At 39.3% G+C, this 19,446-nt stretch overlaps 1 protein-coding gene across 1 annotated transcript in view; it reads left to right on the top strand.

Moving 5' to 3' along the window:
- The first annotated feature begins 420 nt into the window (after positions 1 to 420).
- The window catches only part of LOC148045591 (lanosterol synthase-like), a 42,986-nt gene continuing 23,960 nt past the window's right edge, over positions 421 to 19,446 (top strand). The window contains exons 1-11 of the mRNA XM_087716673.1: positions 421 to 562; positions 2,375 to 2,543; positions 3,846 to 3,984; positions 5,735 to 5,843; positions 7,862 to 7,983; positions 10,844 to 10,940; positions 11,863 to 11,998; positions 14,571 to 14,679; positions 15,637 to 15,755; positions 17,133 to 17,230; positions 18,873 to 18,900. Of these exons, the coding sequence (XP_087572799.1) occupies positions 552 to 562; positions 2,375 to 2,543; positions 3,846 to 3,984; positions 5,735 to 5,843; positions 7,862 to 7,983; positions 10,844 to 10,940; positions 11,863 to 11,998; positions 14,571 to 14,679; positions 15,637 to 15,755; positions 17,133 to 17,230; positions 18,873 to 18,900 (1,137 nt within the window). The 5' untranslated portion in view covers positions 421 to 551. The remainder of the gene's footprint in view (positions 563 to 2,374; positions 2,544 to 3,845; positions 3,985 to 5,734; positions 5,844 to 7,861; positions 7,984 to 10,843; positions 10,941 to 11,862; positions 11,999 to 14,570; positions 14,680 to 15,636; positions 15,756 to 17,132; positions 17,231 to 18,872; positions 18,901 to 19,446) is intronic.

Below are 19,446 nucleotides of genomic sequence, written 5' to 3'. Positions count from 1 at the left end.
CTCTGCAGCAGTCCACATTTAAGCTCTAAGGAGGAAAACCAGATCAAAGCGTGGAAGGGCTGGCGCTCCTCCGTGGCCTCGGCTTTAAATTTTCAATGATGAAAGCGCCGGAATTTGACTTGCTGAGTCCCTGCATTTCTTTGGATCCTCTCGCTTGCTCCGTTAAAGCTACCAGCGCCTGTTACTGTTCCACATCCAATAACTCGTTCTTCTGTGATTACTCCCTGCAAAGGTTTCTCCTTTCCCATAGGAGACCAACAGCAAGCTTTACTTGGAAACTGACTCCGCCTTCAATTGTACCTAAACTCTCGTGATTGGCTCGTACTTTCATCAGTTCAAATCGGGATGTTTCCAATAGCTTCTTGGGAATTGTAGTCCTCAAGAAGGAACTGCTTTGGGCCACGATTCACCCAAAAGACTTCATATCCCAGCGTGCCGCTGAAACAGTCGAGCTGTGAGGTGTGTGATAAGTCCAGCCTTGGCTGTACTTTATTTTATGCCGGTCCTTATGCTACTGCCTGCAGACTTCAACCTTAGCTCAGAGTGACAGGATGGATGGAACGTGAGTATTTTGGCATCTCTCCTATTTTAGGATTCTTCTAGAGCTTTCTGGTCGTTTTAGTTTTAGCTTTGTTTGGAAAAATCACTAGGATGCTTTACTTGTGGCGATGCAAAAAGAAAAAGAAAAGAATGAAAAGTCCAGGACGTAATTGGTGATTAAAAAATGACACATTTTCCCATGGTCTGAGAAGGGATTTGAATCTTCTGTGATCATCTACCCATTAATTTTTTTGACAAAATGGGAATAATTAAAAACATATTTGTACTATGTATATATGATGTGATACATACATTATTGCTCTATGCTCTTTCTCTGTTAAACAATTTAAATCACACAGAGGCTGTTTGTGGTTTGGTTATCCTTTTGTTTCACAAAAAAGGTTAATTTTGATAATATTTCATATTATCGAGTCATCAAATTCATTCTTGTATTTTATACATCTTTTTCTTCTTCTTCTGTATTATATTTCTCTACTATAACATAGAAAAACTTGAATTGGTTTGCCATAGCCATAAACCTTTTATACATTAAATATAGTAAAATTGACAAATCCCATATAAATAGTAGAATAAAAAGATACATGGTAAAAATAATCCCTTAAAATAGAGGTGCCGAGGGAGTTAGTGACCAAAGAAGGCTGATGTAAAAAGGCTACTTTGGTAAGAATGCCTGCAGCACATCGGCTTGGAGCCTGGATTCTTGGTACTCTGAGCTCAGAAAACATCAAGAACCAACACTTTAAACTTATTCTCATATATTCTCAGCTATTGGAAAGCAAATCATTCTCAAACATGTAAAAAGGTCACCAATGCAGCTCTTTAAATAGCAGTCCCAGAGAAAAGCCGTTTGAGGGGAATTTGATGTCAACAGAGATGTTTCTTTGGTTCATCTATTTGAAGGATTTAGAACTTTGTCCAAAAATAGAAGCCCTTTTAAATTAAAACATTGTAACTTTTCCCACATCATCTGTTGAAATTGACACAATCCCCAGTATCACACCATCAGAAGGTGTGCAAGTAATTACTGGTGCATTTTTACTCTTAAGAGTTTGAGTATATTAGCTGAGTACAATAGTCCTCAACTTACAATCACAATTGACCTCAATATTTCTTGTTAAGTGAGAAAAAGATGATCATATGACCTTGGGACAATAAATGAACTGTTGTAAGTCAAGGACTACCTATATAAATATTGAACTAAGCCAAAGCACATTGAATTACCATTAGATGAATAGCCCATAATTGGCTGTTTGCATATCATGGTATGATTAATAGAAGAGATGCAAATGCTGAGAAGCAGGAATGGGGCTGAACCCTCCACAAACCAAGCAGCTTCACATTGGAAGCATACAGGGAGAAACAGTAGATGTTTTATTTCCTGATTTAATTTTTTATTGGATTTTGAGATTACACATTTAAACAGATATAGACTAACAGAAAATTGGAAGGGACCTTGGAGGTATTCTAGAGCTCAGGCAGAAAACCCTATATCATTTTAGACAAATGGTTGTCCAGTTTTTTTCTTAAAAACTACCACTGTTGGAGCATTCATAACTTCTGGAAAAAAGCTGTTCTACTGATTAATTGTTCTGTTTTACTTATCCAATGGGTTTATTTCCTTACATTTTCTATTACATGTGGCTGTAGCGAGTTTTATTTTATCCACAGTTAATCCATAGTTTAGTTTTAAGCTGGAATCCTAAAAAACAAGTTTCAGACACTGCTTGGATCCTAATGCTTGGACATTTTTCATTTGCAATGCTAGGATGAAGGCTTTACCTAGGGTCTCTCTTTTGCTTTTCACCCCTGTTAGATATTTACGGAGAAGAGGAGGCCCATATAAGACAGAACCAGCCACAGACCTAACCCGCTGGCGTTTGAGTAATGAAGAAGGTCGGCAGCGGTGGCGATATCTAGCAGATGGCGAGGGTGTGGAGCGGGAGCAGACTGCACTGGAGGCTCATTCTCTAGGGCTGGACACAGTAAGTGACTGATGCTGTTGTGAATATGAGATAGGAGGGGGATGGACAGCTTGCAAAACTCTCAGCAATTTCTTTCAAGTTCAGTCTTTAGAGAGCAGGACAGCTTGTCTGTTGCAAAATATTTCTGTACTCTAGCAGACATGGAAGAGAGCAAATTCATAGTGCATCTTTGGGTCATGTGAGGCACTGTGAAGATCTGTGGAGCTCTACTGTTAACATGAGTATCCAGGAATTGTCCCATGACGCACATTGTCTTTGCAAAAGGGAAAATGGTAATGGTGGGAGAGCGCTCCATATTTCTGGGGAGCTTGTCTGTTATTACTTAATTTCTTTTGGAAAAGGCCAAATATGGTGAAACCGATTTGCTTGACAAAAACCTCTGAAAGGACAAAACTATAAGAAGATGTGATGGAGTCAGATGGTTTATGTATACATGTCAGTGCTGGCCCTCTGTAAATTGGAGAAAGGATGCAAAAGCGATCTACAGCTCTCTTTTTAGAAAGATACCATCTGAAATACATGACTTATACTGCAGATTTCAACTTTTATTTCTAGTCTTCTGTAATTAGGAATATTACTTTCCAGTATATACAAGAAAGTGCTTGAAGAAGCCTCATATTCCATATATTTCTCTTACCAATATCTTTCAGTGTTTCAGGCATCAGTGTGTTGGATCTGGGTCCAGAAGAAATATTCAACAGATTCTCACAAGGTGAAAGAGGATACTGCCCTTTAGGAAGCATACAGATACTGGCTGGTTCCATAAAACAATAGATTAGGTGAAATCAGGGGTAGATAACCTGTGGTTTATCATACAGTAGGATTGGTCTAGTGCTTAAGGCATCAGGCTAGAAAGTGTGAAACTGAGTTCTAGTCCTGCATTAGCCATTAAAGCCTAGTGGATTACCTCGAGCCAAGCATCCTCTCTCCACCCAGCTCACCTCACAGGGTTGTTGTAGGGAAAATAGGAGGAGGAAGGTGTTCTGAATATGTTCAATCGTTTGTAAAAACTAATAAACAAAGAACAAGTAAACAAATTCACTATGAATCTTTTCTGGCTGGTATCAGAACTGTTTTTGGTTTGCCTAGGGAGCAAATCCAAGGTCAGCTGCTATCCTTTCTGTTGTACCAGAATCAGGGAGAGAGAGCAGTTAAGTACCCCTCCATACGTTGTACTGCTTGAATAAAGCAGTAGACTTCAGTGAACATCTTTATACATATGCCAGTTCCCTTTAGACTTTTATGGACCTACAGTCTGGTCATTTATATTACTTTCTGGTTGCAATTCTTTCTCTTTTGCAGACTAAAGTCTTCCCAATCTTGCCTACAGCCTGTACTGCAGAAGAGGCAGCGCTAAATGGGATGAAATTTTTTGCAGGCCTACAAGCAGAGGATGGTCATTGGGCTGAGGATTATGGAGGACCTCTCTTTCTGTTGCCAGGTATTATTACAAGAAAGGTCCCAGTAGCTCCTTCTCACAGATGGTCATGCATTGGTCAGATGATCAGTGTTTTGTATCAAAGGCAAAAAAATCTACTAAGCTACATTGGTTGTAGCTACTTCAGAATTAATTACCATATTTTTCAGAGTATAAAACGCACCAAAGTATAAGACGCACCAAGGTTTTGAAGAGGCAAATTTAAAAAAAAGTAGGTAGGTAGATAGAGAGAGAGGAAGAGAGAGAAATACAGTAAGTAGGTAGGGAGAGAGAGAGAATAGGTAGGTAGGTAGGTAGGTAGGTAGGTAGGTGGATAAAGAGGGAGGGGGAGGGAGAGAGAAATACAGTAGGTAGGTAGGAAGAGTGTGTGTGTAGGTAGGTAGGTAGAGGGATAGAGAGAGAAATAGAGAGAGAAATACAGTAGGTAGGGGGAGAGAGTAGGTAGGTAAGTAGATAGATAGAGAGGGAGGGATAAATACAGTAGGTAGGGAGGGAGAGAGAGAGAAAGTGTAGGTAGGTAGAGGGATAGAGAGAGAGAAATAGAAAGAGAGAGAGAAATACAGTAGGTAGGTAGGGAGAGAGTAGGTAGGTAGATAGATAGAGGGATAGAGAGAGATAGGGAGGGAGAAATATAGTAGGTAGGGATAGAGTAGGTAGGTAGATAAAGGGATAGAGAGAGAGAAATAGAGAGAGAGATAGAAATACAGTAGGCAGGTAGGGGGAGAGTGAGTGAGTGTAGGTAGGTAGGTAGAGGGATAGAGAATTAGAAATAGAAAGAGATAGATAGAGAGAAATACAGTAGATAGGTAGGAGAGAGAGTAGGTAGGAAGGTAGGTAGATAGAGGGAGAGAGAGGGAGAAATACAGTAGGTAGGTAGGGAGAGAGAGAGTAGGTAGGTAGGTAGATGTTTCCAGGTGTTTTTATCCATGTGCTGGAGAAGGAAATCAGTGACAATCTGCAGTACCTAAGACTTGTTTCTGCTGGCACAGCACTTGATCAATGTAATTTTCATCAATCGGTTAAAGAGCTTTCCAAAAGGGGAAAAAAAAGTTTTTTCACTATGGAAACCTCCCAAAAACAGCCCGTTTTTCATGAAAATGGGCCCTTTTTTTCAAATAAAAGGTATGAATAGCCTTGGGGGGGGCTTGCAGAGTGCTCCTGGGGGGAGGCTGGGGGGGCAAAAATCAGTAAAAATGACCCGTTTTTTCACAAAAACAGGCCCGTTTTTTAAAATCAAAAACTGCTTATGGAGGCTTATAGAGTGCTGCTGGGAGGGCGGGGGAAACCACCCATTTTTTGCTTATTTCTGCCCTCCCCAGCCCCCAAGAGCTCTCTGAAAGCCTCCATAAGGGTATGCACGGCCATTTTGGTGAAGGGATGGGATTTCAGGAAGCAAAAAATGCTGTATTCGATGTATAAGATGCACCCAGATTTTCAGCCTGTTTTTTTGAGGGAAAAAGGTGCGTCTTATACTCTGAAAAATACGGTAAATGTTTCTCTACATGCTACCAATTACTGACTAATAGTTTAAAAGGAATAGATAACTAGAACAAATTGGCTCATGGCAGTGGTGAGTTTAAAAGACAGTTCTGTCTCCAGGCCTCTTGGAATCTTTTAAGGCTAAGCATTCCAGTTCATTGGATTTCAGCAGAAGCTCAGAGACCATTCATTATTTCAACAGCTTGTTGTTGCTGCCTGAAAAGGCTTTCCATCCTTAACTGCATTTTTCTACCTTCTGGTCTTCTTCCAACAGGACTTCTGATTGTGTGCCATGTTGCTAAGATTCCACTCCCAGAAGAAAGTAGGAAGGAGATGGTGCGTTACTTGCGTTCAGTGCAACTCCCAGATGGAGGATGGGGCCTGTGAGTAAAGCTCAAAAGCCGTTGCTTCAGAAGGACTTTCCCCACTTTCTGTTATTTCATTATCAGTGGTGGTGGCAGCAGCACTAGCAACATTTCAGTTCTCCTCAGCCTAAATAGAGATGTCTCTGAATTTTTTTTTCAATTGTAAATATCTGACAGTCACTCCTTTTTCCAGCTGGCAAATGCCATCCTGGTTCAGAAGGGACTGATATGCCGCTCTTGGTGTGGGCAATGTGAATTCATAAGCATATTACAGAGTGGCATATCATACATGTTTGAACCAAAGGCATAAAAAGGCAAAAGTTCTTATTGCTGATGGGCATCAATGCCTAGCCAATTACTTCAGGAGCAAATGGTTGGGATTCCTAAGGAGAAGATGATACCTGTTTCAGGAATTGGCCAAGAGTGTTTAGTGCCTTAAGAAATCAGTAAGAAATCTACAATTACTTTGCATTTTGAAAGGGTAGTAGAAATGTGTTATCTTGCAAAAATCTACTATTGCAGTGAAATATTTTATGAAACCTTGGATAATCTTTCACAGTCTTGGCATACTGCAACCATCATAAATATAAGTCAGTTGCCAAACATCTGAATTTTGATTATGTGACCACAGGGAAACTGCAATAGTCATAAGTGTGAAAAATGGTTATAGGTCACTTTTTTCAGTTCTTCTGTAACTTTGAACGATTACTAAACAAATGGTTGTTAGTTGAGAATTATCTGTATAGTTATTTCTAACATTTTTCTATCTCTAGGAAATATACAAGACATCAACTTGAACCAAAAAAGCTTGTGTATAATCTGTACTTTTTATCCCTTACTTCCTTCCCTGCCAGTACTTTGTTTTATCCAATTTATCTGCTATTGCAATGGCCTGTAGCTTACTCTGTTTTGTATCTTATATATGTCTTTTGTCATGTTGACTAATTTTTATTAATTTGGGGGCTCGGTCATAGTTCATACCTGTGTTTATTAATAACATCTGTCCTGTGATAATCCACACTAATTTAAATATAAGCATAGATTTCCCTTTACATAAAACACTACTTTCTTAATAACTGTTCAGTAATTCTAGCGTCACAATTGACAGGTTTTTTATGAAGCCAAGAGGGGATAGATTGGACAATCATTTGACTGGGATAGCATAAGGCTTCTGCCTTGAGCAGAGGGTTGGACTAGAAGACTTCTGAGGTTCCTTCCATCACTATGATTTTATTACCAAAATGGTATAAAATAAAGGCAGAGGGAATGACTTTGGTAGGAAAAAAAGTGGGAGAATGAGGGGAGGGCTTAGAACAGACAGTGGCTTTGTTTGGAATAGGTGGAAATTCTGTTGCTTAGTCCTATTTATGCTTCTTAAACCCCTTAAACTAGCTATAGATAGTGAAATGTCCAGACTTCTTTGTTTTCTTTTTAAAGCTATCCTTCCTATAGTTATATTTCTTGGAAAGAAATTTTAGATTTATTGCATTGTTAAAATGTGCTAATAGCTTCCTTTCACAAATGAGGTTGAGGAATGACTTTCTGTCTAAAAGACATTGTCTTCTGTCTTCCATATTGTCTAGAAGGTGGAATGTTTAATTAATAGAAGAGAGAAAGAAACTCAAAACAGCCCAGATAACACCATATTCCTAATGTTTATATGGCTTGGATGAATAGGAAACAAATCCATAGAGTTGTTATCACTAGTGCTCATTAAGCTTTACTTCACTGATTTATCATTTGAATGTTTAGGGATTACAGTATTAATTTTTCCTATTTCTGGTGAATTGATTCTGCAAGCAAACTGTAATTCTACCTAATCTCAATCTGCACATTATATTTCTCTCTTATGCATTTAAAATAAAACTCTAAAATATAGCCATTGTTAGTCAAGTTGTAATAAAATTACTCCATGCTCTTTTATTTTGCCTTCTTTGGTTTATTCAGTTCTTAAAAATTCACAGAACTTGAAGTGCAGTTGGGTTTTCTTGTGTAAACCCATCTACCTAACACTTTTCTTGTTTGTTGTCTGTTAGACACATTGAGGACTTGTCTAAAGTATTTTCTACTGCTCTGAACTATACGGCCATGCGTATTCTTGGAGTCAGCGCTGATGATCCAGATTTAGTGAAGGCTCGAAATAACCTTCATAGCAAAGGTGAATGACCAGCTGGAGCCTGGAAATAAATGTGGCTTTTATTTTTCATTTTATCATCATTTGATGCCTTTGGAAAAAAGAACTCTCTGCTTACAGAATAATCGCAAATTATGGTTTATATGTTTATGGATTAAGTTGATTTCATCTCTTAGTGACCATATTGGTACACTGTCTTCAGAAATATTTATCCCTATTCTGGCCCTTCAGGTCTTCCTGTCTTCAGTGTCTTTATTAGTGTCAATACCACTTCTTGTCATTTGTAACAGCTTTCTGAAACTCTTTATTGCTTCCTTTACTGCTTCCTGAGATCTTTCCTTATATTTACTTTAGTTTCTGTTTTCTTTTTGGCAATTTCCACTTCTTATTCTGACATGTAGTATTCTTTAGTCTATTTTTGACAGTCTTTTTTCACATTTATTCTTAACAATTTATCTGATATTATTCCTCATTTCCTCTGATCCTCTGTCAAATTAGGTTCAGGGCTTCCAAGCAATTCCTGACAAGCTCCTTGAAAATGGTGGATATATGCTCAAGATTGGATCATAGAAACAAGTTGGCTTTGTTCTTATGCTTTAGGTTAGTTTGGAATTTGTACATGAACAGTTCATGATCTGTTCCATAGTGAGTGTCTGGCCACATTTTTGCTCTTGTAGCTAAGTCTTCCACATGCTTCTGCCAATAGCATAGTTATTTTCATTTTTGTATTCATCTTCTATGATGTCCAACACTTTAGATGTTTGAAGATTTTGATAGCAGTGAAGTAATTAGATTGCCAGAAACTGATATATTGTTCTGTTCTTGAAGGAGAAGGAGTGGCAGAACCTGGAGGCAAGTCAAAACAGGAATCAGCCTAGAGTGTTTACATAATCACAGACTAAATCCACCTTGTCTTGAATTCCGTTGACTTTATCTAGTGCCAAAATAGTGCTAAAGTTTAGTTGAGTAAATTCCTGTGCATAAGCATGAATTGTAATAAATCAGTTTAATTGGAACTTCATGTGTGCTCCTGTCTTTCATGCCTGACCATTCCAGTTCAGTTCAGTTTCCTAAGTCGTATAGTCCAACTATATTTTCTTCATCATGATTTCCACCATTGACATTCCAATCTCCAAATAGCACATTTTGTTTGCATATTCTACTGATTTCACGTTAAACTGGATCATAAAACTTGCCCATAAAATTGGACAAGTTGATCCAAACACTGGACCATAACATTTCCTCTTTTTCTGCATCAGTGGTTGGAGAATATACTTGGATAACCTTCATATTAAAAGGTTGTACAGGAAGTGTAATGGCTAATATTTGATCATTGCTACATTATGCTCAAATACTACTTTCACTAGATCCTTCCTGATTATGAAAAAAATGCAATTTCTTTGTTTTTGTGTCCTGAGTAGTAAACAGTATGGTCAACTGGCTGAAAATATCCAGTTGGCATTCATTTTAATTTGCTGATGCCAAAGACTTAGAGTTTTGCTGATGCCAAAACATGTAGCAAATACATTTCCTATTTCATTGTTTTGAGCTTTCCCATGTTCAGGAAGACTTGAGGGGGAATATTACATTTTTACTTTAGATTTTTCAATGCATTCTTGATTCTCTGTGATCATGTTTGTTATTATGAAAATCTAGGAGAAGAAAAAAAGATCAGCTTGATGCCAACCTGCCTCCTTTTCTAAACATCTAGCTAAGAGGTTCCTCTGGTTTTCAGATGATATTCTCAGCTTGATTGAAGCTGCTCAGTAATTAACATGCCTAATGCTGTTCATTGATTAATAGTTTGCTATTTGCAGGAAATGGGAATGATTATGTGACCACTTGTGAATTAAATGTTACTTACATTGTTCAATTTTCCTAGTGTAATGGCTCCTCTCCTAACTTGAGAAAGTAAAGACTCTTGAAACTGATTTCAAAAGGAACCTTTAATCAAGAAGGATGGAAACCATTAGAAGCAAAGTAGCACCTAAAAACCTTTAGGCTATGCAAATGGGATTAAGCTGATAAAGATCCCTCCCCTTTGTCAGAATGCAGATTCTGACCAATATACAAGTGTGAAGATGCTTCCTTAACTCTTCTGCCCTGGGAGTCAATAAAGCACACGTTCCCATGGCTATCTCTAGTTAGACATCAAAGTTATATATATCCTACATGGCTGCCATAAACATCCCTCAAGAGATATTGGGACCTTCAGTCTCCCGGTGACAGGAAACTAGTTGTAAAGTTGTAAAACTCAGTTGTTTCAGATGTAGCTAATGATTTAACTCCGAATTGAAAAGTGATACTCCCAATTGAATGGCAGTATCACTTTTAGGGATCTGATACCTAGGAAGTCTTTAAGTAGGAAGCACCATCTCTTTTTTCCTAAGAGTTCCCTATTTTACTTAGCCTTGTGAGTAGATTTGTTCTTCTGGTCTGCTCCAAGTCCAATGAATAGTAGGTATTTGTATTAGTTCTATGGGAGGTAAAAAGTTACTCACTAGCTCTTTCTTGCTTTCTCTCTGACTGAATAAATTGAAGCCACTCTTTTACTTTTTGTTTTCTACTGTATGTTGTACATTTTCCTGGCCAGAAACTTCAGGAGATATGAAAAGTCTATCTGTAAAGAATGACTCATATAAAAACTGTTGTTATGAACAGGGCTAAGGGAAAAAGAGGAAGGATGAGGCCAGACTATTTGGTAGCAGTGTCTTTTCGGGACTGAGAAGGCAAGACACACCACATAGGTGGAGGGAAAAAGGAGAACCGTAGCTCTTAAATAGATCATTTCTCCCCTTTCTTTTCCTCTGTAATAACTATGAACTGTTTATGTTTTATGAAGTTGTCAGCTGTTTTGATATTATTCTGTTTTGGAATTCTTCAGGTGGTGCTGTAGGAGTCCCTTCCTGGGGTAAATTTTGGCTGGCTGTCTTGAATGTCTACAGTTGGGAAGGAATGAATACGTTGCTTCCTGAGATGTGGTGTGTAAATCATCATCAAGAAAATTATACCCAGCTTCTGTCTGTGTTCGTTATATGGATGGATGCACTTGACCCAAAAAATTCCCAACCCTGTTTACCATCCCCCCTTCCAAGATACAAAGGTTTCTTAGAATTTGCACCTGCTGTTTGCAAGTCAGTTAATTTCCTATTCATTAAGATCAGTTTATTATCTTTCAACCCATGTTCCAGATTATCCCCCCTATCTCCTTCCAAAACAGACCACTTGTAAGTTTAAACTGCTGAAAATTTATTTATGAGGTAAGCTTCATAATGAATTCTTAGTTGTATTTTCATGGTGAGACTGAAGAAGTCACATTATTAATGGAATCTGTTTCAGTATTTAGTATGAGAGCATTTTGGGATTTTCTCCCTGATATTGGCTCTTGAATGTCCTCTAAATGCTTGTTTTACTTTCTCTTCTGTTTTCTTTTCTACAAGCTGAGGAGGAATTTCCTATATTTACTTTTAAAAATTCACCTCAATGTTTAAGATTAGAATCTAATACCCCCTCCCCATAGGAAGGAGTGTATGGTGCTTTAAGCACTACCAAATGGCTCTCTAAACTTGTCTACTTAAAAGTAAAAAGGGTCACTATATCACAGTTTTCATCTAAAACCAAAAGAGTACAACCTGATTCCAGTATTTTTGATACTGTCCCCAAAGGTGAAATTATTTACATACTGGACAACTTCATGGAGACTCTTTGAGATCTGATAGTTGCTATAGATGGGCATGCCAGTGGCTAATTTTTCAAAGCCTACTGGATGAAGTGTGTTTAAGCAGCCACTCCATGTTTTGTTGTCATGATCTTTTTGCATTTCCTTCAGTCAAGTTGTTACATTGTCTTTGCAGGCAACCGTCCACTGTTACGAGCTTTTCCCTTCTTTCCACTTCACAATAGGTTGTTTCCTTCATGGATGCCAGCTAACCCTTCCACACTTTGGTGTCATTGCCGCCAGGTTTACCTGTCAATGGCCTACTGCTATGCTGTCCGCCTCACTGCAGAAGAAGATGAACTTATCTTGAGCCTTCGACAGGTAGTTGCCAAAGCATAGCTTTCCTATTAGTCCAATGACTTTCAATTAATGGAATCTCTGATCTTGTTTAAGATGCAGGGTTGGGCCAATTTTCAGTTTCCCAGTCCCCAAAGGATTCCAAAATTGAAATATAGGAAAATGCCTTTTGACCCCACCCCTTTTTTTTAATATATATACATATAAAACCAATTTTCAAAGCGGTATTATAAAATGCATGGGATTTTAAAGCAGCTACATTTTTCAGGCTTCCACACATTCAGCTCATTAAAGCATTAAAGCTCATTATTTGTGCTGCTTTAAAGAGATGCTGTGCTTGTGCTCTTTCATATTGCAAAACATCTTTCCAAATAGTTTTCAAAGAATGCACAGCCTTACTATTTAAGCTTGTAATTCTCTGTTCATAAAATAGAATAAAACCTCTGAAAATTGACCCAAGGGACTGAATGAAAGTGGCCAGCATACTGAACAACTGTACTGATATGTACACATGCCTCATTTTACTTTACAGAAACACACATAATGAAAACATAGTAAAATCATTCATGCAATACTGCATCATACAAAATCAATACATTTATGTATGTATTATTTTCTCATGAAAAAAAGAGTCAATTTTAGTCTGTTTCTTATTCATGTTATGAAGGTAAGTGGAGAAAGCACTCTGAATGCTGGCCGTACCACTCACTATATCTAGGCAATTTTCCATGGCAAATGACTTTAATTGCATTATCAAATGACTGACATCATCTTCTTTTGGAATATCTGCAGTTTTATTATCCTCATTTAATTCTTTTGCTTCATCAGTTGCTTCCAGCACTTTCCCACTGGGTTGTACCTCAGTCAGTACTGATTGGAAAATTGCTTCTGAATCAGGGTCAGGGATTTGCTTCTGCAGACGAACCATAGGTTTGGATCTTAGCATTGACCCACTGCAGAAGCTGGGCTCAGAAGTGCATTTACAGTAGAATGTTTTGATTATGCCTTGTCAAGAGGTTGAATTTTTGATGTAGTGTTTGGAGGCAAATTTTTCAGTTTGTAGGATGATTCACTTGGGGATGGCTAGGACAATTGTCCACTACAAGAAGAATGGGCCATTTCTTCTTCTTCATTTCTCAGTCAATACCACTTATCCCCTCCTCAAATAGGGCATCAGTCATCCATGTAGGTTTGTTAAGATTTCCAGGTGACGGGAAGGTCTTTGGGCTGCAGGTTCTTGAATGAGGATGGCTTTGCCAATTTACCGATCACCAAAGGTTTTAGCTTCTCTCCGGTTAAGTCAGTGCACAGCAGAACTGTGACTCATTCCTTAGAAAGTTTTCCTTTGTGGATGCCAGCTAACCCTTCCACACTTTGGAATCATGTGGTTGTTAAATGAACCTCACTTCCCCCATTGACTATTTCTTTGAAGCCAGCTGGGAAAGTAACAAATGGTGATCACATGACCCTTGGAAAGTGCAACTGTCATAAATACATGCCAGTTGTTAAGAAGTTAAATTTTGATCACGTGACCATGGGGATGCTGATTCAGTCGTAAGTGTGAAAGTTATAAGTCACTTTTTTCAGTGCCATTGTAATTTTGAATGGTCACTAAACAAATGGTTTAAAACTACCTGTAGTCCAGATATCTCCACCAAGAGGCAGCACAGCAGGACCTGGCCCATAGCTTCTGTTTCTCCCTGACTTATATTTTAGAGGTGTTGCTAAATTGGCTGTTGAAAAGAGCAGGTGGAAGGGCATTACAGTGGGATAATCTAATGTATTTATTAAATGTACTTATGAAACGTATGTGACACTCATCTCACTGTAAAAGTAAGTCTGGATGACTTACAGCATAATAAAAAGATAATACAAAACAATTTTAAAAGTAAGAAAGATTAAATACAGATAAAAAACCAAGAGGACATATTATATGGTGGGGATATTCTCTCTGCATAGTCAGCCCCAGCATTAAGCACCCTTATTGGAGCCCTAAGCCAGCCAACAGAGCCAGGTTTTAAGACTCTTCTGGGAGGCCAGGAATATGGGGCCAACCTTACCTTCAATGGAAGAATCTGTCAAATGTTGGGAGCCACAACACAGAAGGCTCTTCTCCTAGATCCTGCCAAAGAAATTATTGCACATGGGAACTCGGTTTGCTGTGGCCTAGAGGTGGAGCTCTCGTCTCACAATCAGGAGGTTGTGAGTTCGATCCTAGGTAGAAGCAGATGTAGGGTCTCCTGCTTGGTCAGGAGGTTGGACTAGATGGCCTGCAAGGTCCCTTCCAACTTTGTTAATCTGTTAAAGGCTCTTCTCTTGGAGTGAGTGGGACTAGTCCAGCCCCCTACTCAAACAGGAAACTATAACATTTCAGACAAATGGTTGTCCAATCTCTTTTAGGATACAATATTAAATAAATATTGGGCAGGCACAATTGTTTTTTTCTGGTCTCATGGTGGAATCTCTCTAAAGGCCTTTTGGAAGTCAGCACTTCTGGCATGTTCCTTAAGTAACAGTTTTGTCTGTTCAAAACCCACTGAGATTTCTTGTGGATCTTCAAATGCTAATTCTTTATTCTTCTGGGTTTCTTTTGTAGGAACTCTATGTACAAGACTACGACAGTATTGACTGGCCAGCACAAAAAAATAATATTGCTTCTGGGGATTTATACACACCACATAGTTGGCTACTGACCGTGATCTATGGTATGTAAACCTGCTTCTTGCCGAAGGGCCTCCCTCATTTGTTCTTGCTAGATTCCATTTTACTGCAGAATAAAAAACGCTGCCAAGGAAACATCTTTGTAATTCCAAAAGGATCCTCAGAATATAAGGAAGATAAGCCTAAGAGGTGTTTTTCCTAACATTTCATTGTATCTAATGGTTCCCCAAAATGACAGTGATAGTAACAGATATATTATTCTCCTATCTGACAGCACCCTCCTTAGTCACTCGCATACCCTTGCACATCCTCTCCCATGGCAGCAGCCATCCCAAATCCCACTGGATTTGTGCCACTCCTTCCTGACCACCTGTTCCCTGATCACTCCCTTACTCACCCACACACTCCCTCTCTCTCTCTCTACCACCTGGCAGCAGCCACTTATCTACCTGCCTTGGGAGCACCTGGGACTTGCAACTTTCTGCTGGTTTCCCCACTGATCTTGATTAATGGAAGTTGGCAGGAAGTTGCAAGGAAGTACTCACTTAAAAATCCATGATCCTTGTTTAACAACCGCAATAGGGACCACAGGGATTGCTATTGCTAAGTGATGTAGTCATGTGACTTAGGCTTTATGATCACATCGCTTCGCAATATAAATTTCAGTCCCAATTGCCATCATTTCCTGAAGATTACCTATACATTTAACAGGAAATGGCAAAACTATAAACGAAAGCCTTTGTTGGGGGGCGGGGTGAATGAAGATTAAGAAAGGTGTAAAAACTAGACATTGTTTGCCTGGAGCAATATGTTAAATGGAAATTAGATGTGTTTCCCAGTTGCAGCTTGAATTAAGATGGAAACATATGCTGGGTTGATTGTGCAAATTGATTGTGCAAATCATATGCAAATTGATTGAATACAGTTTCTGTTGTATTTGCTTCTGATTTTTCAGAAGGTAAACTGAGTCTTCCATAGGTCTCTCTCTGCTTCTATTCCAGCAATAGCCAATATCTATGAGCAATTTCACATCAAAAAATTGAGACAGCGAGCCGTGGAGGAATTATATGATCATATCAAGGCTGATGACCAATTTACCAAGTTCATCAGCATTGGCCCTGTAAGTAATTTTTAAGTATCAATTAACTCAATCACACTGTATTGTATCATAAATTGCTCTGCAGAAAATCAGTGGCACCATTGTTTGTGGTATCCTTGGTGCTCTCTGAGCTTGGGTTGTGTTTTTTGTTTTTGTTCGCAACCAAGTTTCATTACTCAACAAGTACCATCATTAGTGCTGGGGAGTGTAGGGTTTGCTCCCTGTTTATATTCAGCAGCTTGCCCTGCCAGTATTGGTGGGGGTGGGGTTTTCTCCTTGGTTGCAGAACTGAACCAGGCAGTTATAGAGGTGCAGATGACCGACTCAATAATTCCTCTATATAACTGTATCAGCAGCTCCTTGGCAGTTTGAGCTTGTTGAGTTGGCGCAAGAAGAAGATTCTTTGCTGTGCTTTTTTGATGACGTTTTTGATGTTAGGTGTCCATTTTAGGTCTTGAGATATGATAGAACCTAGAAATTTGAAGGGCTCTACTAAGAGCCAAGGTGGCGCAGTGGTTAAATGCAGCACTGCAGGCTACTGCTAGATCAGCAGTTCAGCGGTTCAAATCTCACCGGCTCAGGGTTGACTCAGCCTTCCATCCTTCCGAGGTGGGTAAAATGAGGACCCAGATTGTTGGGGGCAATATGCTGACTCTCTGTAAACCGCTTAGAGAGGCCTGAAAGGCCTATGAAGGGATATATAAGTCTACTGCTATTGCTACTGCTATTGCTATTGCTAAGAGCTGAGGTGGTGCAGTGGTTAGAGTGCAGTACTGCAGGCCACTTCAGCTGACTGTTATCTGCAGTTCAGCGGTTCAAATCTCACTGGCTCAAGGTTGACTCACCCTTCCATCCTTCCGAGGTGGGTAAAATGAGGACCCGGATTGTTGTTGGGGGCAATATGCTGACTCTGTAAACCGCTTAGAGAGGGCTGAAAGCCCTGTGAAGCGGTATATAAGTCTAACTGCTATTGCTATTGCTATTGATACTGTGTTGTCTAGTACTGTAAGAGGTGGTAGTATGGTAGGGTTTCTCCTAAAGTCTATTTCTATGGTTTTGAGTGTGTTCAGTTCCAGGTTGTTCTGGTCGCACTACAAGGCTAGTTGTTCAACCTCTCATTTGTATGTGGTTTCATCATTGTCTTGAATGAGACCAATCACTCTTGTACCATCTGCAAACTTCAGTAGTTTGCTCAGTAGTTAATATTCCTTTGAATTTTATGAAAAAGGTTGTACTTTTAAATATTTCTCATTTGTGTCTACAGTTAAACAAAAGATACTGGTTTTCTCAGGAGTTTCTGAAATGATGGAGAGCTACATTTGTGAAGAGCACAGCTATTACTCTCAGATGACTTTAGACTTTAGGAGGAAAATAATAGTTTTTTCTTTGCCTTTGTAGATATCTAAAACAATTAACATGCTAGTACGCTGGCATGTCGAAGGAGAGAAGTCTCCCGCATTCCAGGGACACGTTTCTAGAATCTCGGACTATCTCTGGTAAGGCTTTGTTGAAATCCAAACTTGTCCAGCAAACTTTGTTAACCTGGAATCTTCCTGATATGTTGAACTATCTGGTTAGGTATTTTGGGAGTTGACTTTGCAAAGTGTAAATTCTAGTCTGGTGCAACACAGCTAAAAGATACCATGTTATGAAAGCTGTTATGTAGTTTGAAAGTGCAACATGGCTCTTAAATACTGCCTACTATCCTTTAGAAGATACCATATGTACTCCAAAATACATTTAGAAAGTAATTCCAGAATATAGATGGATTATCTAAGGTTATACAGGTAGTCCTCGACTTACAACCACTTGTTTAGTGACCCTATGAAGTTACAACGGCACTGAAAAGTGATCTACAACCAGTCCTCATGCTTACACTTCATAACATCCCCACATGATTAAAATTTGGACACTTGGCAACTGGCATGTATTTATGACAGTTACATCATCCCAGGGACACGTGGTCGCTATTTGTGACCTTCCCAGCCAGCTTTCAACAAAAAAGGCAATGGAAGGAGCTGATTCATGTAAGGATCTCTTGATTCACTTCACAATTGCAGTGATTTACTTAATCTTGCTTAGCAATGGAAATTGTGGCTCCAATTGGATTTGCTTGTGGCTGAACAGTCAGATTTTCCATCTCCAGTGGACAGGCCAGATCCCACACCACATTTACCCACTGACAATAAGAAATGCACAGTGATGATGCCTTAGACCAATGTTGATGAGAGTTCTGAGTGACCAGTATACCCAACAGCAGTCAAACACTGGTTGCCCCAGTAAGTGGTGAGAAGATCCCAGCGGCCTCCCTGAGGTCAGAGAAGCTCTTGGTACAAAGAGAGCCAGTCTGCACAAGAGGGCCAGTCTTCAACCATAATAGCAGATGCTCGCAACCACCTGATAGACTAAATCTGTAGAAAGTACTGGTTCTCATCTGAACTTTTACAATGTTGTGCGTTGTTAATATGAAAAGAGGAAGATGTTACAGATGTTATGTCTGCCTTGTGTGCAGCTTTATTCCTCTCTAGCATTCATCTCTATTGTTTTGTGATGCATTTCCTGCCATTCTAGGATTTACCTCTATCTGCTCTTGTGAGACCCTTCCTGTTCCTGGTGTGTGTGTGTAAATATAATTTCTTAATGAGGGCTTGTATAGTGTTTTTAACTGCATTTTATTAAACTACTTGAAACAGTTGTAAGTCAAAGACTATGTATTGTAGGGGAGAGATATCCTGAGATGAGAAGTACACATTAAAGTTCCAGGTAGAAAATCTTACAAAGTCATTTTTTCCCCTTCCATTTGTGTTGTGACTCACCCCTCTAGGAAATCACTGCAGAGTTTTAGCGATAGGCCAATAAGTATAAGGGTGGGTCATCTAGCCTGCAGAGTTTTAGCGATAGTCCAATAAATATAAGGGTGGGTCATCTAGCCTGCCTCCTTCCTCACATCCAGTCCTAATGTAGCCATTGTCTCTTATTCAAAAGGCCTTTCCAGGAATGACCAGAAGACCAATGTTCATGCTACTCATGGCTCACTGTTTATGATATATAAATATGTTTATGATAGTGAAACTTACAGGTCCCTTACCTGTTTCTTCTTTGCCATGCCTCTCATGCTTGCTTTTGCTTTTCTTGCAGGCTGGGACTGGATGGCATGAAGATGCAGGTAATCATTCCTGGCATGTTTTTATTTTGCTGAGGTCTGAACCCGTCTCACCGGGTAATGACTACTGCAGACTCTGCCAAGAGCTCTGCTTAAAATTAACAGTAACAATAGTAATTTATTAATTTTTTGTCATCTTGCTACTATCAACTTTGAGTGTCTCATAACAATAAAAATGTACAATAAAATCAATTTTAAAAAGATGGCAAGCATGATGAAGTGAAGGGTCCTTCAAGTCAAAGACCTGAGTGAAAAGCCAAGTCTTCCTAGCTCTTTCAAACAATAGCAGAGTGGGGGCCGTTTGGATCTTGGTGGAATCTGTTCCCAGAGGGCAGGTGTTGCCACTGGGAAGATCCAACTCTAGAATCCCAATAGATGTCATTGTTTAATCCAAGGAACCTACACCATGCCAACCCTGCAGGAACAAATCTGCCAGGCAAAAGCGAGGAGAGACAGGCAGTCCCTGGAGCAAGCAAGCCCTATGCCAAGTACTAGTGCTTTATATGTAACAACAGCTTAAATCACACCTGGAAACAAGCAACAAGTGCA

The sequence above is a fragment of the Thamnophis sirtalis genome, unplaced genomic scaffold (genome assembly GCF_051295495.1).
Source record: "Thamnophis sirtalis isolate CommonGarterSnake01/CBP01778 unplaced genomic scaffold, rThaSir2_p1.2 scaffold_5, whole genome shotgun sequence".
Taxonomy (NCBI): domain Eukaryota; kingdom Metazoa; phylum Chordata; class Lepidosauria; order Squamata; family Natricidae; genus Thamnophis; species Thamnophis sirtalis.
The sequence above is the reverse complement of the archived record's forward strand: the minus strand, read 5'-3'. Positions and strand labels throughout refer to the sequence as shown.